This window comes from Pleurodeles waltl, chromosome 2_1, assembly GCF_031143425.1.
Source record: "Pleurodeles waltl isolate 20211129_DDA chromosome 2_1, aPleWal1.hap1.20221129, whole genome shotgun sequence".
In the NCBI taxonomy this organism is placed as follows: domain Eukaryota; kingdom Metazoa; phylum Chordata; class Amphibia; order Caudata; family Salamandridae; genus Pleurodeles; species Pleurodeles waltl.
This window is the reverse complement of record NC_090438.1, coordinates 23,124,993-23,144,762: the sequence shown is the minus strand read 5'-3', so window position 1 is coordinate 23,144,762 and position 19,770 is coordinate 23,124,993. Positions and strand designations below refer to the sequence as shown.

The 19,770-nt window shown below is 45.1% G+C and overlaps 1 protein-coding gene across 1 annotated transcript in view; it reads right to left on the bottom strand.

Annotated features, from left to right (window-relative positions):
* Nucleotides 1-2,790: 2,790 nt before the first annotated feature.
* Nucleotides 2,791-19,770, bottom strand: part of LOC138258124 (indolethylamine N-methyltransferase-like) — a 55,708-nt gene continuing 38,728 nt past the window's right edge. Inside the window, exon 3 of the mRNA XM_069205919.1 lies at nt 2,791-4,113. Within this exon, the coding sequence (XP_069062020.1) occupies nt 3,687-4,113 (427 nt within the window). The 3' untranslated portion in view covers nt 2,791-3,686. The remainder of the gene's footprint in view (nt 4,114-19,770) is intronic.

Genomic DNA, 19,770 nt, shown 5'->3' with positions numbered 1-19,770 from the left:
CTTGTGCCCATTTTGGAAATACAAAGGTTTTATTGATACATATTTTTCACTTTTTATATTTCAGAAAATGAATTGCTGTATACCTGGCACAGAATGAAAACCCATTGCAAGGTGCAGCTCATTTATTGGCTGTGGGTACCTAGGGTTCTTGATGAACCTACAAGCCCTATATATCCCCACAACCAGAAGAGTTTAGCAGAGGTAACGGTATATTGCTTTAATGAATCTAACATTGCAGGAAAAAGTTACAGAGTAAAACGTAGAGAAAGATTATTTTATTTCAGCTGTTATTTTCTGTAGGGAACACTTGTAGGATCTACACGAATGACCCCTTGCTTAATTTAGAATTTTGTCTACTTTTCAGAAATGTTTAGCTTTCTGGGACCCAACATTGGTTTCTCACCCATTTCCGTCACTAACTGGAAGGAGGCTGAAAGCACAGAAAATAGTTAAAATTGGGTATGTACTAGTAAAATGTCAAAATTGTGTTGAAAAATGGGGTTTCTAATTCAACTCTGCCTGTTCCTTAAAGCTGGGAAAATTGTGATTTTACCACCGCAAACCCTTTGTTGATGCCATTTTCAGGGAAAAAAACACAAGCCTTCTTTTGCAGCCCTTTTTCCCCATTTTCTTATAAAAAACAAAATGTTTGCTGTATTGTGGCTAATTTCTTTGTCTCCTTTATGGCAACCCACAAAGTCTGGGTACCTCTAGAATCCCTAGGATGTTGGAAAAAAGGATGTAAATTTGGCATGGGTAGCTTACGTGGAGAAAAAGTTCTGAGGGCCTAAGCGCGAACTACCCCAAATAGCCAATAAAGGCTTGGCACCTGAGGGGGAAAAGGCCTGACAGCGAAGGGGTTAAACTGCATCTATGTTTGCTCTGTTTTGCTTATGATGGCAGATGTTGTTGTGTAAAAGTGCTGTATGGAATAAATATCTGCATATACATAAATAAAGACATCACAACAATTGCACCATTTGCTGGCATGTTTCTAAAATTAATATATTTTAAATTAATATAAGGCAACTACAGGAATGCAGACAAAAGCAAATCTTTGTTTAATCTCCCAGGATGCAAATGTTTCAAAGTATCCATTAAGTCTTTTTTTTTGTAATAGTTGTTCTGTATTTTCATAATGACCATTTCACTGCCCATGTTTAATTTCTAAGAATTGAATGCTTGTGGTGTCTCCATTTGGCTTCAAATGTACTGTTCAGCCAGAGCTAATTCGAAGTCTCTAATCTTGATCATTCCAAAATGTCCAGCTATTCTCAATTTTAAACCCACATATAACTTGGAGCAAGAGCAAATAAATAAGAATATAGTGAAAGCAGTCAAGGAACAAGTTCATCCAGAATTTCAGGACATCTAGTCCTGACCTGTGCCAGTAAAATCCCAGTAATTTGTTAGGATTTTTCTAATATGCCAGTAATTCAGATTGTGTTATCTCATCTGGTTTATGGCAGATGGCATGTTTACATTTTTACTTTGCAGTGCATTATTACATTTAATTTTTCTTTTATTTTATCTCTTTGAAATGCGTCAGAAAAGATGTTATGCTTGGCACCTCCTTGTATGAATCTCACACTGCTTTTCCAGGTTCTAAATTGAATCCTCCTGTGAAAACACAGTTTTGGTTCTCTGCAGTATTCACCATATAAAATGCATTTCACATAAGAGGTGGGGTAAGAGGAAGTAGTATGGGGGACCATATTTACAGAGGTCTTTTTTCTGTGTGCATTCTTCTCCTTTCATACCAATACATCATTGAAATGGCATTTATTTTGGACTCATCCATGTTTACATAATTTGTTTTATTATTGCTGTTCAAATACTGCGCTCAATTTCTTGATCATAAATAGCTCATTAATGCACCCTAGCCAACTAATGAGATTTTGCATGTGATCATATTTCCTTTGGTCTCCAAACTTACTCATGATGCAATCTGTTCATCATGATTTTATAGTATGACAAGGCAAATCTGCACCCCATCGCAGTCCCGCATTGTTATAGAACAAAAATGACCAATGAAGATAAAAGGAGTGAAAGACATGAAAGGATTTTTTAGAATATGCCCAAAGTCACAGAAATATGAATCAGAGTATGGGACATTTTCTACTAATCACATAGGGCGTCATTACAACCCTGGCGGACGGTGTTAAAGCGGCGGTAAGACCGCCAACAGGCTGGCGGTCTTTTTTGGGGAATTATGACCATGGCGGTTACTGCCATGGTCATCCGCCGCTTCTCCGTTCCGCCCGCCAGGGTGGAGACGACCGCTGGGCTGGAGACCTGGGTCTCCAGCCCGGCGGCCGTGACAATACCGCCGCCGGTATTGTGACCCGGCTTACCGCCGTGGATTTCCAGCGGTAGGAACCGCCATGAAATCCATGGCGGTAAGCACTATCAGTGCCAGGGAATTCCTTCACTGGCCTTGACAGGGGTCTCCTCCAACCCCCACCCCAACTCCCTCCCCTACACTCCCCACCAACACTGCCACCCCCCAAAGGTGGCAGGGCCCCCTCCCCACCCCGACCCCCGACATTACCTTACACATACACACCCGACACGCACGCAGGCACCACCAACACACATACACGCACACACACCAACACACATGCCAACATCCACACACACAGTCAGACATGCATACCCACATTCAAACATACACGTGCACATCCATACAGACATACCTACAGACATACACGCACTCATTCCCAAAACACGCAACACCCCCGCAAGCATACACGCACTCACACACCCCCTCTACATACACCCACGCACACCCCCATGCATGCACACAACACACAACACCCCCCCACCTCGCTCCCCTCACGGACGATCTACTTACCTGTTCCGTCGATCCTCCGGGAGGGGACGGAACCTTGGGGGCAGCTCCGCCGACACCACACCGATGCGCAGTATCACAGGACGTGATTCGCTGGGCAGTGTTCTGTAGGTGTGGCGGTGGAGGTGGAGCAACCTCCACTTCCCCGCGCCGGTCACTATGGCTGTTGGCGGCTCTCCGTCGGAAAAACGACGTAGAGCTGCCAACAGTCATAATACGCTGAGCGGAAAACCGCCACCACTGGCGGTCTTCAGCATGGCGGTCCCTCGGCGGTCTTGTAAAAAGACTGCAGAGGTTGTAATGACCCCCATAGTGTGTCCTGGGGAGCAGTGGTTTAAAAGCAGCATTTCATACTTCCAAGCCTGATGAGATGTGGAAAACACAGTAAGGTATCTCATTGTGGACTAAAAAATGACAAAAATAAAGAAACTCTCCACTAGAAAATTGTACAAATTCCTTCAAATATTTTACGGTCCTATTCTTTGTGCATTGTATGTGATCCATCTCCATGGACCACATGATCACAGATAACCTAGAACAATGATGCAGAGCAAGCTTATTGTTAAGGAAAATACATAGAAATGTGGTCTATTTGTAAAAATGCTAAATGAGCTTATGTCTCATTTAGGAAAATCAAATGGCAAATATATAGATTAACTGTATAAGCAATGCACCAACTATATGAAGCTGGGATAGAGAATATGAAGAATAAAGTAAATTGTTAGTCAATGAGAGGATTGATAGGAAGCAGAAAGCCACCGGGGTCATCAGCTGTAGAGTTTTTTCTTATGATGAGCATACCTACTTATAAATTATGATCCATCAGTAGACAAAACTACTTCTTGCAAGCATTAACATAGAAAAAGCCTTGGTAATCTGTCACATCATACAATGATTCAGTTTGCCTAGGCACCAACTGTAGCTCCTTAATGTCATAGTCAGCATCACCAAGTGCTTTCTTCACGAAACCCTCATCCAAGGCAAGATGGGGAAACTTGCAACTCCCAACCATGTAAAAGGTTCCTTCAAAGCCCAGTATCAGTATGAGATGCCCTCCTTTCTTTAACTGTGATGAGATATTTTTCAGGGCACTGCAGAACCCCTCTTTGGTCATCATGTGGCAGTCCAAGCAATGTGGTAAGAGCAGGCAGTCAGCCTGGGGCAGGACAGTGGGCGAAAATGGGTTTCTTTTGCTGAGGTCGTATGTGAGAACTTGCTTGATTTTTTTTTGAAACGTGATTTGCTTCTCAATCCATGATTCCCTTAAAAAAAAGAATGAGCACTTAATCAATGTCAATGTTCAAAACCTGGGTCATGCAGATACACATGCATTGGCAAGCCAACATGCCTAGCATTACTTTGGCGATGGACATAAATTCTGGTGTGCACAAAAGATGCTTGCAGGGAACATTACAATTAAGTCAGACCTGCAGTTTTTTCCAATCATACTTTTTTTAAATCTGCAAGGGCTGTGCAAGTAAAGCATCTTAGAAGTTCTGGTAAATGTCTTATTATACATTGAGCCCAGTAATCAACACACCAACGTTTTTACCAAATGAAGTTGTAGATTAGGTACAATGTCCCACAGACTGTACATATAAAACATGTTGAGAGGACCACAGTTAGTTCTATCTATCTATCTATCTATCTATCTATCTATCTATCTATCTATCTATCTATCTATCTATCTATCTATCTAGCTATCTATCCATTCACCCATGTATACAGTGCAAAGCATACACCCGAAACAGAAATCTTGGCACTGAAGTTTTGTTAGACGAAAGAATCCTAAAGTACTAGAGCATTATCACAAAAATCATTTTTTTAACATTTCCCAAACGAAGGCCAAAAACACTGCACCATATTTACAAAGTACTCCCTGGCGCTAGACATAATGTAAGCAAGGGGGGGCTTTCCAGTGCTAGAAGGGGGAAAAAATGGCACAAAGAACTCGAAGAGATTTCTTTTATGCCATTTTTATTGTCATACAGGGAGCCTCCCATTGTTTTCACTAGGCCTCTGGGTGCTTTGCCGGATTAACGTAAACATTTCTGACACTAATCCTGCAATGCGCCGGACTAGCCCCAAAAATTATGATGCTAGTACCCCTGAGTATTTTAAATACAGCACACATATGGTGGTGTTAGTAGGGCGTTAAGGGACGCACGGAAAGTGTGTAGCGCCACTTTTCATAAATTTGCCCCATGAACCTAAACTAAAGATGATTATTTTTTATCCACTGGTAGACCTGGGAGCATTGTTCCACACAAGATTTACAAGGGGTTTGAATAATTAGGAAGCAAAGTTGATCAAAGGAACTACTGAGAGTCTACGGGAAGCAATAAACACAGGTAAGCTTTGAAACAAAAAAAAAGATGCAGCAGAGGATGCCTAGACAGAAAAATGTATTTTCAAGGGAGTAGACGCATATGTTCTAGATAAAGTTTCAAATCCACCAGAACACCAAGATTCTTCACTAACAGGACTGGTTCAGTTTTAAGTGAGGAAAATAAGTGGTCTGAATGGGTTTAACATATGAAGGTTCCAGGACATGCATTTTTATTTCTTGGCCAAGCTCTGAGAGAGCAAGTTATTTCCTTGGCTTGATCTTTCCCCATGTTAAACGGTGTGTGGAATCTATACACATGAACAAGGACATTCCCTTGAAATATAAATGGGCCTAAACGGAAAAGAAGGTTTTAAAAGGGGAAGCGTTGGGGAACTCCTCTGGGGTAAGCCTGGGGTAAATCTAGTGACAAATATATGCAAGCTATTTGAATCATCTGGATCCTATCAGGCAAAAGTAAGGGAATTCAGCTTAACACAGATCCACAATTAGTTTTTCCACCAAGTAGTTAACAGGGGTTGTAAGCTTCAAAAACATTTAATGGGATCAGGACCCAATACCATTGTCTTTGTACACCACCAATTTTAGTTTCGTTAATACTGATGATACTGCTACACAGTGCTAAGGTTCCCTAAGTTGGCTTTCTTACAGGTTCCATTTATTTATTTTGAGCTATCAGGGCACCCGGTGTTGGCTTGTAACTTATAATCATGTAGGGCCACCTGTACGAAAGTTTTGGTTATGCAACTTTTTACTGTCATTCACAAAGGGGAAAGGGTTCCATGGGGACCCCTTTCCGTTTTCAAATGGGTTAGCACCAGTGTGACATTGGTGCTAACTGCAATTGTTTTGCGAACGCATACGCGGTCGCAAAACAATCATTCATGGTACTGCGACTCGCAATTAGGAACGGAACACCCATTCTTAATTGCGACTCGCAATCCCTTTTTGCGATTTGGTAAATAGTTCACCGAATCGCAAAAATGGGTTTGTACATGCCAAAGTGCATTTTGCACGTCGCAAACGGCCGATTCGCTGGTTGCGATGTACAAAATGCTACATACATGTAACCCATAATGCTTTCAGCACTTCAGGCCTATTTATTTTCTTCACAAAAGAATTTGATTCATTACAAACCCAATTAAGTTGACCATATGCCTCCATTCATCTGTGATTCAAAAAGGTATGTTACAAAATGTAAAAAAAATACTCCTGTAGTACTACTTCCTGTACTCATTTAAGCTTTAAAAAAGTAGCCCTCTATTGCTACTATATTGTACGGGTGGGTGAAGAATTCTACTCCGCAGCTGGAGTTTGCTAAGTTCTGCCCACTTCGCGCTCCACCCAGAATGTGGAGTTCCGAAACACTCTACCAAGTCCCCTCGAGCAGAGTATTTTCTCTCATGTGGATCACCAAATTGAAGTTGCCAAAAGTGAGATTTCTGAACTCTAGTAATCCAGCCTGTGCTGAAAAAACTGCTGCTGGCATTGAGGAAGTTGCCACTCGAGTAGAAAATCTAGTTGAGCACCAGAAAGAAGTTAGCGCTGGTGCTGAAAATCAATGTGAACAGGGCAACTAGGCTAAACTCTGCCGCTGGCAGAACTCTGTGTGGTGCAGTGGAGTTTTTTCCGCGCAGCAGAACTCCACAAACTCTGCCCAGACGAACTAGATGGAATAATGCAATGGCAGAAAATAAATCAAGGGCTACCAATGTAAGCACGCCTAAGTAAATCTGAAAATGTTCACAACTCAGGGTCTTAAAGATTAAATCATGTAAGTGTATTCTAACACGTGAAAGTAACTTTACTCTTATGTACTATGTCCAAAGACAATATAATTATGCAACTGGGGAGACCAAATAATGCAGTGGCGTTTACTAAGGGCCCGATTAAGAAGATTGCAGTCATGAGACGGCCAGCCTTGCGGTGTTCAAGTGTTCGACTGCCACATTAGGACCATGACAGTCAGGACTGCCAGGGGACCACTCTCCCCACCAGGAACATGGTTCCTCATGGGCTGACGGCAGTCGGAGTTTTGGTCAGCCATGGCAGAACAGAGTCTAGTTTCTGCCAGCCTTTTCATGCCAGGCATCCTGCCATGAAAAGGCTGGCAGAAACACAGTACAGGGGGCGACAGGGGTCACCTACACTGCCCATGCCCATTGCATGGGCAGTGAAGAAGCCCCCTCTGCCCAGCACCCCCGGAATGCTCACTGTCTGGCCTGCAGACAGTGTGCATTCCAAGGGTGGCATTGTGCTACAGTTCCCATCAGGCTGACTGGCGGGGACATCATACTATGATCGTAATACAACATATGGGGAGGCCTCTCAGTTGACGGCAGCTTCCTCCCTGTGGCTTTGGCATTCAGATGATTCTAACCACCAAAGTCGTAATGAGCCCCTAAATTATGTGCAATTAAGGACAAATTAAGTGAGCGTAATGCTGCACATTTTTTTAGAGTATTACTTCATTCATTTGACATTTTGTTTAGATGGTAAAAGTGTTTGGGAAAATATGTCACCTTATCAAATACCAGTTCAATACCCAAATACATCAATAAACTACTGAAAGATGACCAATTAACTTTTGCAAAGGCCTGTCCACTGTGCAGAAACATATTATCATGATTTTATTAATCCCTTCTGTGCCCAGGACGTAATGGTTACGCCCTGAGGCACAGTGCTGCTGTGCCCAGGATGTAAACATTACGTCCTGGGTACAGAGCCCAGCAGGAGCGCTCCCTCTGAGGTGTTCCCCCCACCCCCATTCTACCCCCAACCCCTCCCACCCCCCCTGAGACAGCGCTGATTGTCACAGGGCCTCCTCCCATCGCACTGGAAGCTCAGCTTCCAGCGCGATCGGAATCTTCCGATCACTTGGGGGAGGCCCAGAAAGGCTTCAAAGGGAAGGAAAGGAATTTCCTTCCCTTTGAAGTCTCTCTGAACGTTTCAAAAGCCGGATTGCAAAGCAATCCGGCTCTTGAAACACCCACTAGACACCAGGGATTTATTTTAAAAAAGGAAACTGTCATGGGGGAGCAACCCCTGGAGCAAGGGTCGCTCCCGGGGGGGCATTTTTTTAAAGGCCTTTTCTGCCCCCCCTGGGGGCAGATTGGCCTATTATTAGGCCGATCTGCCTCCAGGGGGGGCAGAAACCTCTAGGCACCAGGGATATTTTTGTTTTTTTGTTTTCTTTTTTATTTTAGAGGTGGGGAGCGACCCCTTAGGCAAGGGTCGCTCCCATAGGGGGCAAATTATATTTAGGCCATTTCTGCCCCACCCGGGGGCAGATTGGCCTATTTTTAAGAGGCCAATCTGCCCCCAAGGGGGACAGAAACCACTAGACACCAGGGAGTTTTTTTTTTTTATTTCACGTGAGGGGAGTGACCCCTTAGGCAAGGGTCGTTCCCCTAGGGGGAAAATTTATTTTAGGTCATTTCTGCCCCCCAGGGGGGCAGATCAGCCTATTTTAATTAGGCTGATTGGGGGCAGAAACCACTAGGCACCGGGGATTTTTTGTTGTTGTTGTTTTACAGATGGGGAGCGACCCCTTAGGCAAGGGTCGCTCCCCTGGAGGGGCAAATTGTATTTAGGCCATTTCTGCCTGCTTTGGGGGCAGATCGGCCGATTTTAGGTCAATCTGCCCCCGAAACAACTAGGCACCAGGGATCTTTTTTGTTTTGCACCATCACGCAAGGGGATGTTATTAGGCTGATCTGCCCCCAGGGGGGCAGAAACCTCCAGGTGCCAGAGCTATTTATTTTTGTGTGGTTTTTTTTGTTTGTTTTTTTAGAGATGGGGAGCGACCCATTAGGCAAGGGTCGCTCCCCGGGGAGGGTTGGGGGGCAGGGGGGCAAATTTCTTTTAGGCCATTTCTGCCCCCCCTGGGGTCGGCTGATCTAGAGGCCAAAATCCACAGGTAGGCACTTTGCAAAAAACACCTCTGTTTTTTGTGAAAAAATGTGATGTGTCCACGTTGTGTTTTGGGCCATTTCCTTTCATTGGCACTAGGCCTACCCACACAAGTGTGGAACCATTTTTATCGGGAGACTTGGGGGAACGCTGGGTGGAAGGACATTTGTGGCTCCTCTCAGATTCCAGAACTTCCTGTCACCGAAATGAGAGGAAAAAGTGTTTTTTTGGCCAAATTCTGAGGTTTGCAAAGGATTCTGGGTAACAGAACCTGGTCAGAGCCCCACAAGTCACCCCATCTTGGATTCCCCTAGGTGTCTAGCTTTTAAAAATGCACTGGTTTGCTAGGTTTCCCCAGGTGCCGGCTGAGCTAGAGGCCAAAATCCACAGGTAGGCACTGTTTTCTGTGAAAAAATGTGATGTGTCCACGTTGTGTTTTGGGCCATTTCCCTTCGTGGGCGCTAGGCCTACCCACACAAGTGAGGTACCATTTTTATCAGGAGACTTGGGGGAACGCTGGGTGGAAGGAAATTTGTGGCTCCTCTCAGATTCCAGAACATTCTGTCACCGAAATGTGAGGAAAATGAGTTTTTTTAGCCAAATTTTGAGGATTGCAAAGGATTCTGGGTAACAGAACCTGGTCAGAGCCCCACAAGTCACCCCATCTTGAATTTCCCTAGGTCTCTAGTTTTAAAAAATGCACAGGTTTGGTAGGTTTCGCTAAATGCCGGCTGAGCTAGAGGCCAAAATCTACAGGTAGGCACTTTGCAAAAAACACCTCTGTTTTCTGTCAAAAAATGGGATGTGTCCATGTTGTGTTTTGGGGCATTTCCTGTCGCGGGCTCTAAGCCTACCCACACAAGTGAGGTATCATTTTTATCGGGAGACTTGGGGGAAGGCTGGGTGGAAGGAAATGTGTGGCTCCTCTCAGATTCCAGAACTTTCTGTCACCGAGATGTGAGGAAATGTGTTTTTTTAGCCAAATTTTGAGGTTTGCAAAGGATTCTGGGTAACGGAACCTGGTCAGAGCCCCACAAGTCACCCCATCTTGGATTCCCCTAGGTCTCTAGTTTTCAAAAATGCACAGGTTTGGTAGGTTTTCCTAGGTGCCGGCTGAGCTAGGGGCCAAAGTCTACAGGTAGGCACTTTGCAAAAAACACCTCTGTTTTTTGTCAAAAAATGGGATGTGTCCACGTTGTGTTTTGGGGCATTTCCTGTCCCGGGCGCTAGGCATACCCACACAAGTGAGGTGTCATTTTTATCGGGAGACTTGTGGAAACGCTGGGTGGAAGGAAATTTGTGGCTCCTCTCAGATTCCAGAACTTTCTGCCACCGAAATGTGCGGAAAATATGTTTTTTTAGCCAAATTTGAGGTTTGCAAAGGATTCTGGGTAACAGAACCTGGTCAGAGCCCCACAAGTCACCCCATCTTGGATTCCCCTAGGTCTCTAGTTTTAAAAAATGCACAGGTTTGGTAGGTTTCCCTAGGTGCCGGCTGAGCTAGAGGCCAAAATCTACAGGTAGGCACTTTGCAAAAAACACCTCTGTTTTCTGTCAAAAAATGGGATGTGCCCATGTTGTGTTTTGGGGCATTTCCTGTTGCGGGCGCTAGGCCTACCCACACAAGTGAGGTGCCATTTTTATCGGGAGACTTGGGGGAAAATAGAATAGCAAAACAAGTGTTATTGCCCCTTGTCCTTCTTTACATTTTTTCCTTCCAAATATAAGAGAGTATGTAAAAAAGACGTCTATTTGAGAAATGCCCTGTAATTCACATGCTAGTATGGGCACCCCGGAATTCAGAGATGGGCAAATAACCACTGATCCTCAACACCTTATCTTGTGCCGATTTTGGAAATACAAAGGTTTGCTTGATAGCTATTTTTTACTCTTTATATTTCAGCAAATGAATTGCTGTATACCAGGTATAGAATGAAAACCCACTGCAGGGTGCAGGTCATTTATTGGCTCTGGTTACCTAGAGTTCTTGATGAACCTACAAGCCCTATATATCCCTGCAACCAGAGGAGTGCATCAGACGTAACGGTATATTGCTTTCAAAAATCTGACATTGCAGGAAAAAGTTACAGAGTAAAACGTAGAGAAAAATTGCAGTTTTGTTCACCTCAATTTCAATTTTTTTTTTTCAGTTGTTATTTTCTGTAGGAAACCCTTGTAGGATCTACACATATTATCCCTTGCTGAATTCAGAATTTTGTCTTCTTTTCAGAAATGTTTCGGTGTCTGGGATCCACAATTGGTTTCACACCCATTTCTGTCACTGACTGGAAGGAGGCTCAACGCACAAAAAATCGTAAAAATGGGGTATGTTCCAGTAAAATGCCAAAATTGTGTAGAAAAATTGGGTTTTCTGATTCAAGTTTGCCTGTTCCTGAAAGCGGGGAAGCTGGTGATTTTGGCACCGCAAACCCTTTGTTGTTCCCTTTGGGAAAAAACCACAAGCCTTCTTCTGCAGCCCCTTTTTCCCATTTTTTTTTAAAAACTACGATATTTTTACTGTATTTTGGCTAATTTCTTGGCCTCCTTCTGGGGAACCCTCAAAGTATGGATACCTCTAGAATCCTTAGGATGTTGGAAAAAAAGGACACAAATTTGGCGTGGGTAGCTTATGTGAAGAAAAAGTTATGAGGGCCTAAGCCCGAACTGCCCCAAATAACCAAAAAAGGCTCGGCACAGGAGGGGGAAAAGGCCTGGCAGCGAAGGGGTTAAAGTTTGATCTATTTGACCCGCAAAAAACATTTTTTGTTAAAAATTAAATATTATTTCTCAGGTGGTGGAATATGTGGCAAATCCATTTTTATGTGATCAGCATCATGGATGTAGAATCTCATACTTCCAGTAGACCTAACTAACACCAGGTCAGAAAACAGTGCACTTATGCTCTAGTAACAACTTAGGGCCTGATTTAAAGTTTAGATGATGAGTTACATTGTCACAAAAGTGACGGATGTCCTGTATTACAAAGTCTATAGACTATAATGAGATCGCAGTATGGCAGATGAGATATCCATCATGTTTATGATAGAGTAACCTTCTCTATCAAACTCTACATCAGGCCCTTATTTTAAAGATTGTAGAGTTTACGCTCACTAGAACATAGAGCAAGAAGTCACTTAAAATTCAGCTTGCATTGCCAAGAATTTTAAGGCCCACTGCAGATTAGGTTCCCGATTTACTAACTCTTTGCATTAGGTTGGCAATACTTTGTAACTCAAACCTGATGAAAAGTGTTACAGTTGTTTTTACTAGTCAGCGTAAATAAGGATTTCTTTTGGATAGTATCCCAATGTAATACACAATTGCAGTATGTGCTGATTTGCTTTACTTTGTGTCATTGGGGCATTTTATGGGTGGTTCATAGGCGTTCCCTTGCAACCACCCCTGATTTTTTATACAAATCTCTATATCTAATTACACTGGTAGACAGGGATTCGTACCACAACCGTACACCTTCTTGAGGTAGGCACAATGAGGAAACATGTTTTCAATCCTCAACGTTTTTTCACCTTTGCTGTGTTTTGTCACATATGACACATAGATAAAGTGGGAAAAGTGGGAAAAGCTTTAAAGCATACCTTTTGTACTGGAAGGGTTACACCCTGGGACTATGACACAAGGTTGTGTGCATTGGCACATGGCAGCCAAAAGTGTTCCAGCACAGGGAGAGAGGAAAAGAGTGCCACATATTTATAGATATGGTGGCAATCTGCTCTCTCCCTTTCATGCAACGTATAACAGTGCAGAAAGTTTAGCTGCTGCATTGAGCTGTTACTTTTTAGTAAATCAGGCCCTGAATGTATCATGGGCTTATTATATGTTGTATGTATAAACAGAGTTACATTGAACAGGTCCAATATTTGCATTACAAATTTTAAAATGAAGCCCATCTTCTCTGTATGTTTATCTGTGTGTCGCATGTGTAGGTGAACGAGTAGCTCCTAGCTTGTGTAAAACTGGACTGTGCTTGTTGTGTTGGTCTTGAGCAATGTACCAGGTTGTTGGTGAGGATAGGAATGGAGGAAATGCCTAATCATTTTTTGGGTTGCCAGAAGAGGAGCCACATCTGACTCACAAATGCTTTGTCTATTGGCTGGCAACAATACCACCCATGCAAAGCATTAGACCACATCAACATCATGAACTGTAGGTTCAAACAAGGTGTGGATGGAACCATGGGGGTAGCAAACACGTTTCCTCTCCTAGGGTTAACATCACTTGTAGTTAGTATCTCAAAAGGAAAATCTTTTCCTCCCTGAGACACTACATTTCTTGTAGTTATTTACTTATTGCTGTTCCATAAATATCACCTTTGTCAGCAAGCACTCTTTATTTGCTGCTTTTTAACAAACAGACCATTCCAACCTTACATACTACACCACTACACACATTTCAGTAAAGGACATTAACTTCTTATAAAGTAGGTACAAAAAATATTTTTATACAACTAAATGCAGAAACCAGTAATGAAACAAAATGCAAAAACATAAAAATGGATCCATTTGTTTAATCATTTTTTAATACAAGAATGTTAAAACCATAGTTGGTATTCTTACATGCTCAAAGTATTTCTTTCGAGCTCTCAGGGCCCAGTTTGTGACTTATAATCATGTAGTGCTCCCAGCACTGTAGGCTTATTTATTTTCTTCACAAGAGAATTTTATTCACTGTAAACCCCAACAAGTCTGACATATGCTTCCATTCACCTGTGAGTCACAGGTGACTGAACCAACGTTATGTTACAGTCGGTAAAAGTAGTACCATTTCTAGTATTCTTACAGGCTTTAGAGAAGGGGCACCCTGTTGTTACATTTCAAATAATGCAATGGCAGTAAACAAAACAAGCTACCAATGTAAGCCATTCCAACTAAACATGCAAATGTTCAGTAACTCAGTGGCCTATTTACAAGGAAAAATCTACATGTTTAAATTTAATCCAATTGAATGTACTCTTGCACATGGCAGTAACTATACATTTGTCTGTCCACCTTTTACCACTGTAAAGTTCTGAAAAGTGTAGACTTACACATGTATACTAAAAGTGATGTGATAATGTTATTTTACATTCTGCACACTTGACAGAGACCTCCACAATCAGGCTAAGATCTCAGGCACTCATTCCAACCCTGGCGGTGAGTGATAAAGTAGCGGTAATACCGCCAACAGGCTGGCAGTAACTACCGCCAAATTATGACCATGGCGGTGATACCTTCAATGGACTGCCAATGTATCACATCAACCGCCACGGCGGAAACAAGTCACCACGGCGGCAGCTGCCAACAGCCAGGCGGGTATCAAAGTACCACCCACCATATTATGAGGAACAAAACCTCCACCTTTTCCGGGGCGATACCAACGCCAACAAAAGCCTGGTGGAAACCGAGCTCAGAAGGGAAATGACTCACCATTGGAGACACAGAGAAGAACCACGCCACCATGGAACCTGACCTGCATGCCTTCCCGATGATCTTCTACGTGATGCTCCACCTGGAACACCAACGCCGACAAAGACAACGACGGGGAGTACTGCCGCCTAGCACACAAGGGAGGGTGTGGGAGTAAAACGAAAGTGACACACACATGCACCACACACATCCAACACACACACACACCATACACACAACCAGCTGCACACGAAAAACAATTTGTCCACGAAAAACATCAGAATAATGCAAGGACAACAGGAACTGACTAAAGTGATTGTAATCTGGTCAACATCAAAAATAATAATTCAATTTGACAATGAAACAGATAAGTACACATGTACACAAAGGGACACTGCCCAGTCCATTGTTCAAAGGGCCTTCATTGCCACATGGCACAGTCTAAGGCCTAACTCGAGTCCTGACCAAATCTGGATAGTACACTGAAGGGGCATCAGTTTGCAAATATGCAGGCACCTCAGGGGGAGGGGAGAGTCGGATGCAGAAACAAGCCCACTGGTTCTGGAGGGGGCCTCATGGTGCAGGCTCCTTCCCCTTCTCCACAGCCGTTGCAGGCTCCTTCCCCTTCCTCACAGCTGTTGCAGGCTCCTTCCTCATAGCTGGTGCAGGACTCTTAAGTTTCATTCCTGGTGGTACTAGCTCCTTTCCCTTCAGTGTCGTAGCCCTGGAATCCTTACCACCATGTGTTGGTGGTGCTACCACTGTCCCCGTAGACTGTTTGGCTGAGTTGCTGGGCTGTGTCCTTGGAACCCTGCCTATATGTGCAGGACGGGGCGGAGGGGTAGGGAAGAGGTCAAGTTGGGCAAGGAAAAGCTTTTTAGGGATGTTGGGGTGGGAGGAGGGAAGAGTAATGGGAGTGGAGGGAGTGGTTGTTGGAGGTATATGTATGCTGGATTTGGGTGCAAGTACATGGGCTGTATGCTGATGTGAGGTGGATGCCTGTTGAGTGAGTGTTTGCATTTGTGTCCTTTCGGGGGGGACAGACACGGTGGGAGAGGACACAGGGGACGTGTGCGTGGCTGTTGTGGAGGTGTATGCCAGTGAGGTGTGTGTTCTGCTTGGTGTGGTGATGCTGGTAGTGAATGTTGATGTAGTGCGTGCAGGTGTGAGTGTGGACGAGACTGGGAGGGAGATGGAGGAGGAGGAAGAGGGAGAGACAATGGAGGCTGTTGATGTTGTGTTTGCAACTGTATGGTACTTGTGTGAGTACCTGTGGGATGAAGTGTGGTACTTGTGTTTACCTGTGCCACTCTTGGATGTTGCCTTGTGTGCATGTTTGTCTGTCTGTGTGCTTGGGATGGGTTGGGGTTGAGAAGATTGGGACTGGGAAGTGGTAGAGGGAGGGAGGTATGGCAGAATCAGGGACAATGGCTGCCATCATAGAGGAGGCCAGAGCCTGAATCGATCTCTGTTTGGCAGCTAATCCAGTGTAAATGCCCTCCAGGAATGCATTACACTGCTGCAACTGGGATGCCAGCCCCTGGATGGCATTCACAATGGTTGATTGTCAGAGATGGATCTCAGGAGGTCAACAGCCTCCTCACTCAGGGCAGCAGGGCTGACGGGGGCAGGGCATGAGGTGCCTGGGGCGCAGGAGATGCCCACCCTCCTTGGTGCGCAGACATGGGCAACTCGCTGAGAGGCTACTGGGAGGGCGGTGCTGGTACGGGGGTGGCGGTTGTACCTGCAGCTGGGGTGGTCACAGAGGTGTCCACCACTACCAGGGAGCCCCCATTGGAGGAGGTATCAGAGTCTGTGTTGTCCCCTCCAGTCTCTGCCGTGGTGCTCCCCTCACTCTCCATCCCACTGGTTCCCACGGCATCAGTGGACTCTGCCTCCAGGGTCCTGTGGGATGCAGCTCCCTCTGTCACCGGTTCCTCTGCTTCTCCACCAGATGATTTTAATGCACACAAGGACAGGATGACAAAACAAGAAAGGGGGGGAGAGAGGCAAAGGATACACTGAGTTAATGACTGCACCAACATCACAGTTGGCATATACAGCAACCTCACACACAGGGAACAGGCCTACACACTATGCATTGCACTAACAGTGAAATGGTTAGTCACCAAGGCCTGAGGAGGAGCACACACCACCAACTGCAGCACAACTGGAACCCATGCAGCCCTGCCTAGAAGTGAATACTTACAAGCTAGGTTACCTGTATTTGCCATGCAACCATTACCCTTCTGAGGACCCATTCCTTTATGTATGGCCTGACGTTAGGGGTACCCACTAACACACAACCACCACCCGGATACCACCCCACCAGCCATAAGTTGTAATGATACCCACTGAGCTCACCCCCTTGTAGCTGCTGTGATTCCCTCAAGCGCCCATCCAGCTCAGGGTGGGCCACCACCAGTATGCAGTCCATTGGGGTCAGGGTCCGACGGGCACTCATTCCTCGTTGGGAGGACATCCCCAGCTGGGCCTCCGTTGTCTTCCGTGCCCAGCATCTCAGTTCCTCCCACTGTTTTTGACAGTGGGTGCTCCCCTTTCCTTAGACCCCCCGGGTCTGCACGTCCTTGGCGATGGCACGCTATAATCCCTTCTTGTGATGGGTGCTGACCTGCAGAGGCAATACAGACAGGAGAACACCATTAAACAGCCCAGCCTATCACACAAATGGCCCACCATACCCAATGCCATCACCATTGCAACACACATAGGCCAGCTCACAACATGTACACCATCAATAGACAATACCCCACCCCCCACCAACCCTTACACAATGCCTTCACACACATCTCCATGCATTCATGCCACATGCATCATCCCCACAGTGTACACAACTGTTGGTCTGGAGGCCCATACAGCAGTCTGTACTGGGGTAGGAACCCATCCAACAGTCGCTCCAACTCCTCTGGAGTGAAGGCTGGGGCCCTTTCCCCAGTCACACGGGCCATGGAAGGTTCCAGACACAAGTCACAGCAGCACATAGAGTGTAGGTCTTCTTCTGTGGAAGGTCAGGAAACAAGTGAGAATTGAGATGGAAAATGGCAGGCATGTCTGCGGCGGTTTACATCGTCACCGCCAGCGTAGATCCCCATTGGCCATTGTATCACATAGGGCCCAATATTATCCAATGAGAAATTGCACTGCGGTTCACGTTCGTCTACCACCACGGTGTACAACGTTGGCGGAATTACCTCACTTCCACCTGTCCCTCCACACAGGACAGGCAAAAGCCATTTCAGGGGGGTGAACTGGCCTATGTATAATTTCTGCGTCACAGGATAAATAGATACATACTTTTGAATTATAGTGCCCCAAATCATGATTGCACAAAGTGGACTGCTGTTGTGGTTTAATTGTTCAAATATTGACAACCTACTAAGCTTGTGTCCCTTAGATTCCTACCACTGTGGATGAATAGGAGATGGAGACATACCCCTGTTTACAGACCCCTGGTGGACCTAGCTACACTGGGGGACAGGCACATTATACTCACCTATAGACTGGACAGGGCCATAATCACAGAGCTGTGTTCCCATTTGGGGCCTGACCTGATCTCAGCTATCTGTCATCAGACTGGGATCCCCCCTCTTGTGCAAGTGCTATCAGTGCTCTATTTCCTGGCAACAGGTTCTTTCCAAGTGACAGTGGGCTTGGTAGCAGGAATGTCACAGCCAATGTTCTCAATTGTGCTGGCACGAATCTTGCCTGCCCTAGTAAAACACATGTGCAGCTACATAGCTTTCCCCCAGGTGGAAGATGTGGCCACTGCGAAGGCCAGATTCTATGCAATGGGACATATCCCCAATATTAATGGTGATATTGACGGAACATATATTCCGTTGGCCCCCCTCGGCAGAATGAACATTTGTTCAGGAATCTGAAGACTTTCCACTCCATGAATGTGCAGATGGTGTGCCTGGCGAACCCGTACATCTCCCATGTCAATGCTAATTCTCCTGGGTCTGTGCATGATGCCTTTGATCTGAGGAATGGCAGTTTTCCAAATGTGATGGCCCAACTACAGAGGCACAGGATGTGGCTAATAGGTGAGCCTTGGTCCACACCCAATGTATGTTAGTGTATGCCTCTGATGATAACCTCGTAGGATAGTGTGTGGCTAAATGTTGTCCCTCAACACTTGCAGGTGACTCTGGCTACCCAAACCAATCATGGCTGCTGACCCCATGAGGAATGCCAGAACGAGGGCTGATGAACGTTACAATGAGGCAAATGGGAGAACCAAAAGGATAATTGAGAGGACCTTCGGCCTCCCAAAGGCCACGTTCAGGTGCCTCCATCTGAAAGGTGGATCACTGTGCTACTCACCCAAAAAGGTCTGACAGATTGGAGTGGCATGCTGCATGTTGCACAACCTGGCCCTCAGACACCATGTACCTTTTCTGCAGGAGGAAGAGACTGGAGATGCCCCTGTTACAGCAGTGGACCCTGAGGACAGTGAGGATGAGGCGGCAGAGGATGAGGATGCGGACAACAGAACATTAGTGATCCGTTGTAGGAGGCTGTCCTGGCTTATAGTGGGTACCTTGTGGTACTTACACCTTGTGCCAGGTCCAGTTATCCCTTATTAATAGAATAGAGGTGTTCTAGCAGCTTAGCAGAACTAGGAGACATGCAAAGCTCCTACTTTACCACGTATATCGTTTAGCACTATATCACAAGAAAACACAATACACAGAGATACTAAAAATAAAGGTACTTTATTTTAGTGACAATATGCCAAAAGTATCTCAGAGAATACCCTCACTTAGGAGGTAAATAATATATACAAATTGTATGTACACAAACCAACATCAGGTAAATAACAGTAAGAAAAGTAGTGCAAACAATGTAGAATCACAATAGAATGCAATAGGTAGAAATAGGCCGAGGGGCAACACAAACCATATACTCCAAAAGTGGAATGCAAACCATGAATGGACCCCAGGCCTAGTGTAGGTTGTAGAGGGTCGCTGGGAGTGTAAGAAAACTCTAAGGGTGTCCAAGATACCCAACCCCAAGACCCTGAAAAGTAGGAGTAAAGTTGCCCTACTACCCCAGAAAGACAGTAAAGCCGAGATAGGGGATTCTGCAAGGACAACAACTGCCAGCAAAACACTGAAGATGGATTCCTGGACCTGAGGACCTTTAAAGGAAGGAGACTAAGTCCAAGAGTCACGCAAGTGTCCGGGGGCAGGAGCCCACTAAACCCCAGATGAAGGTGCAAAGGGGCTTCCTCC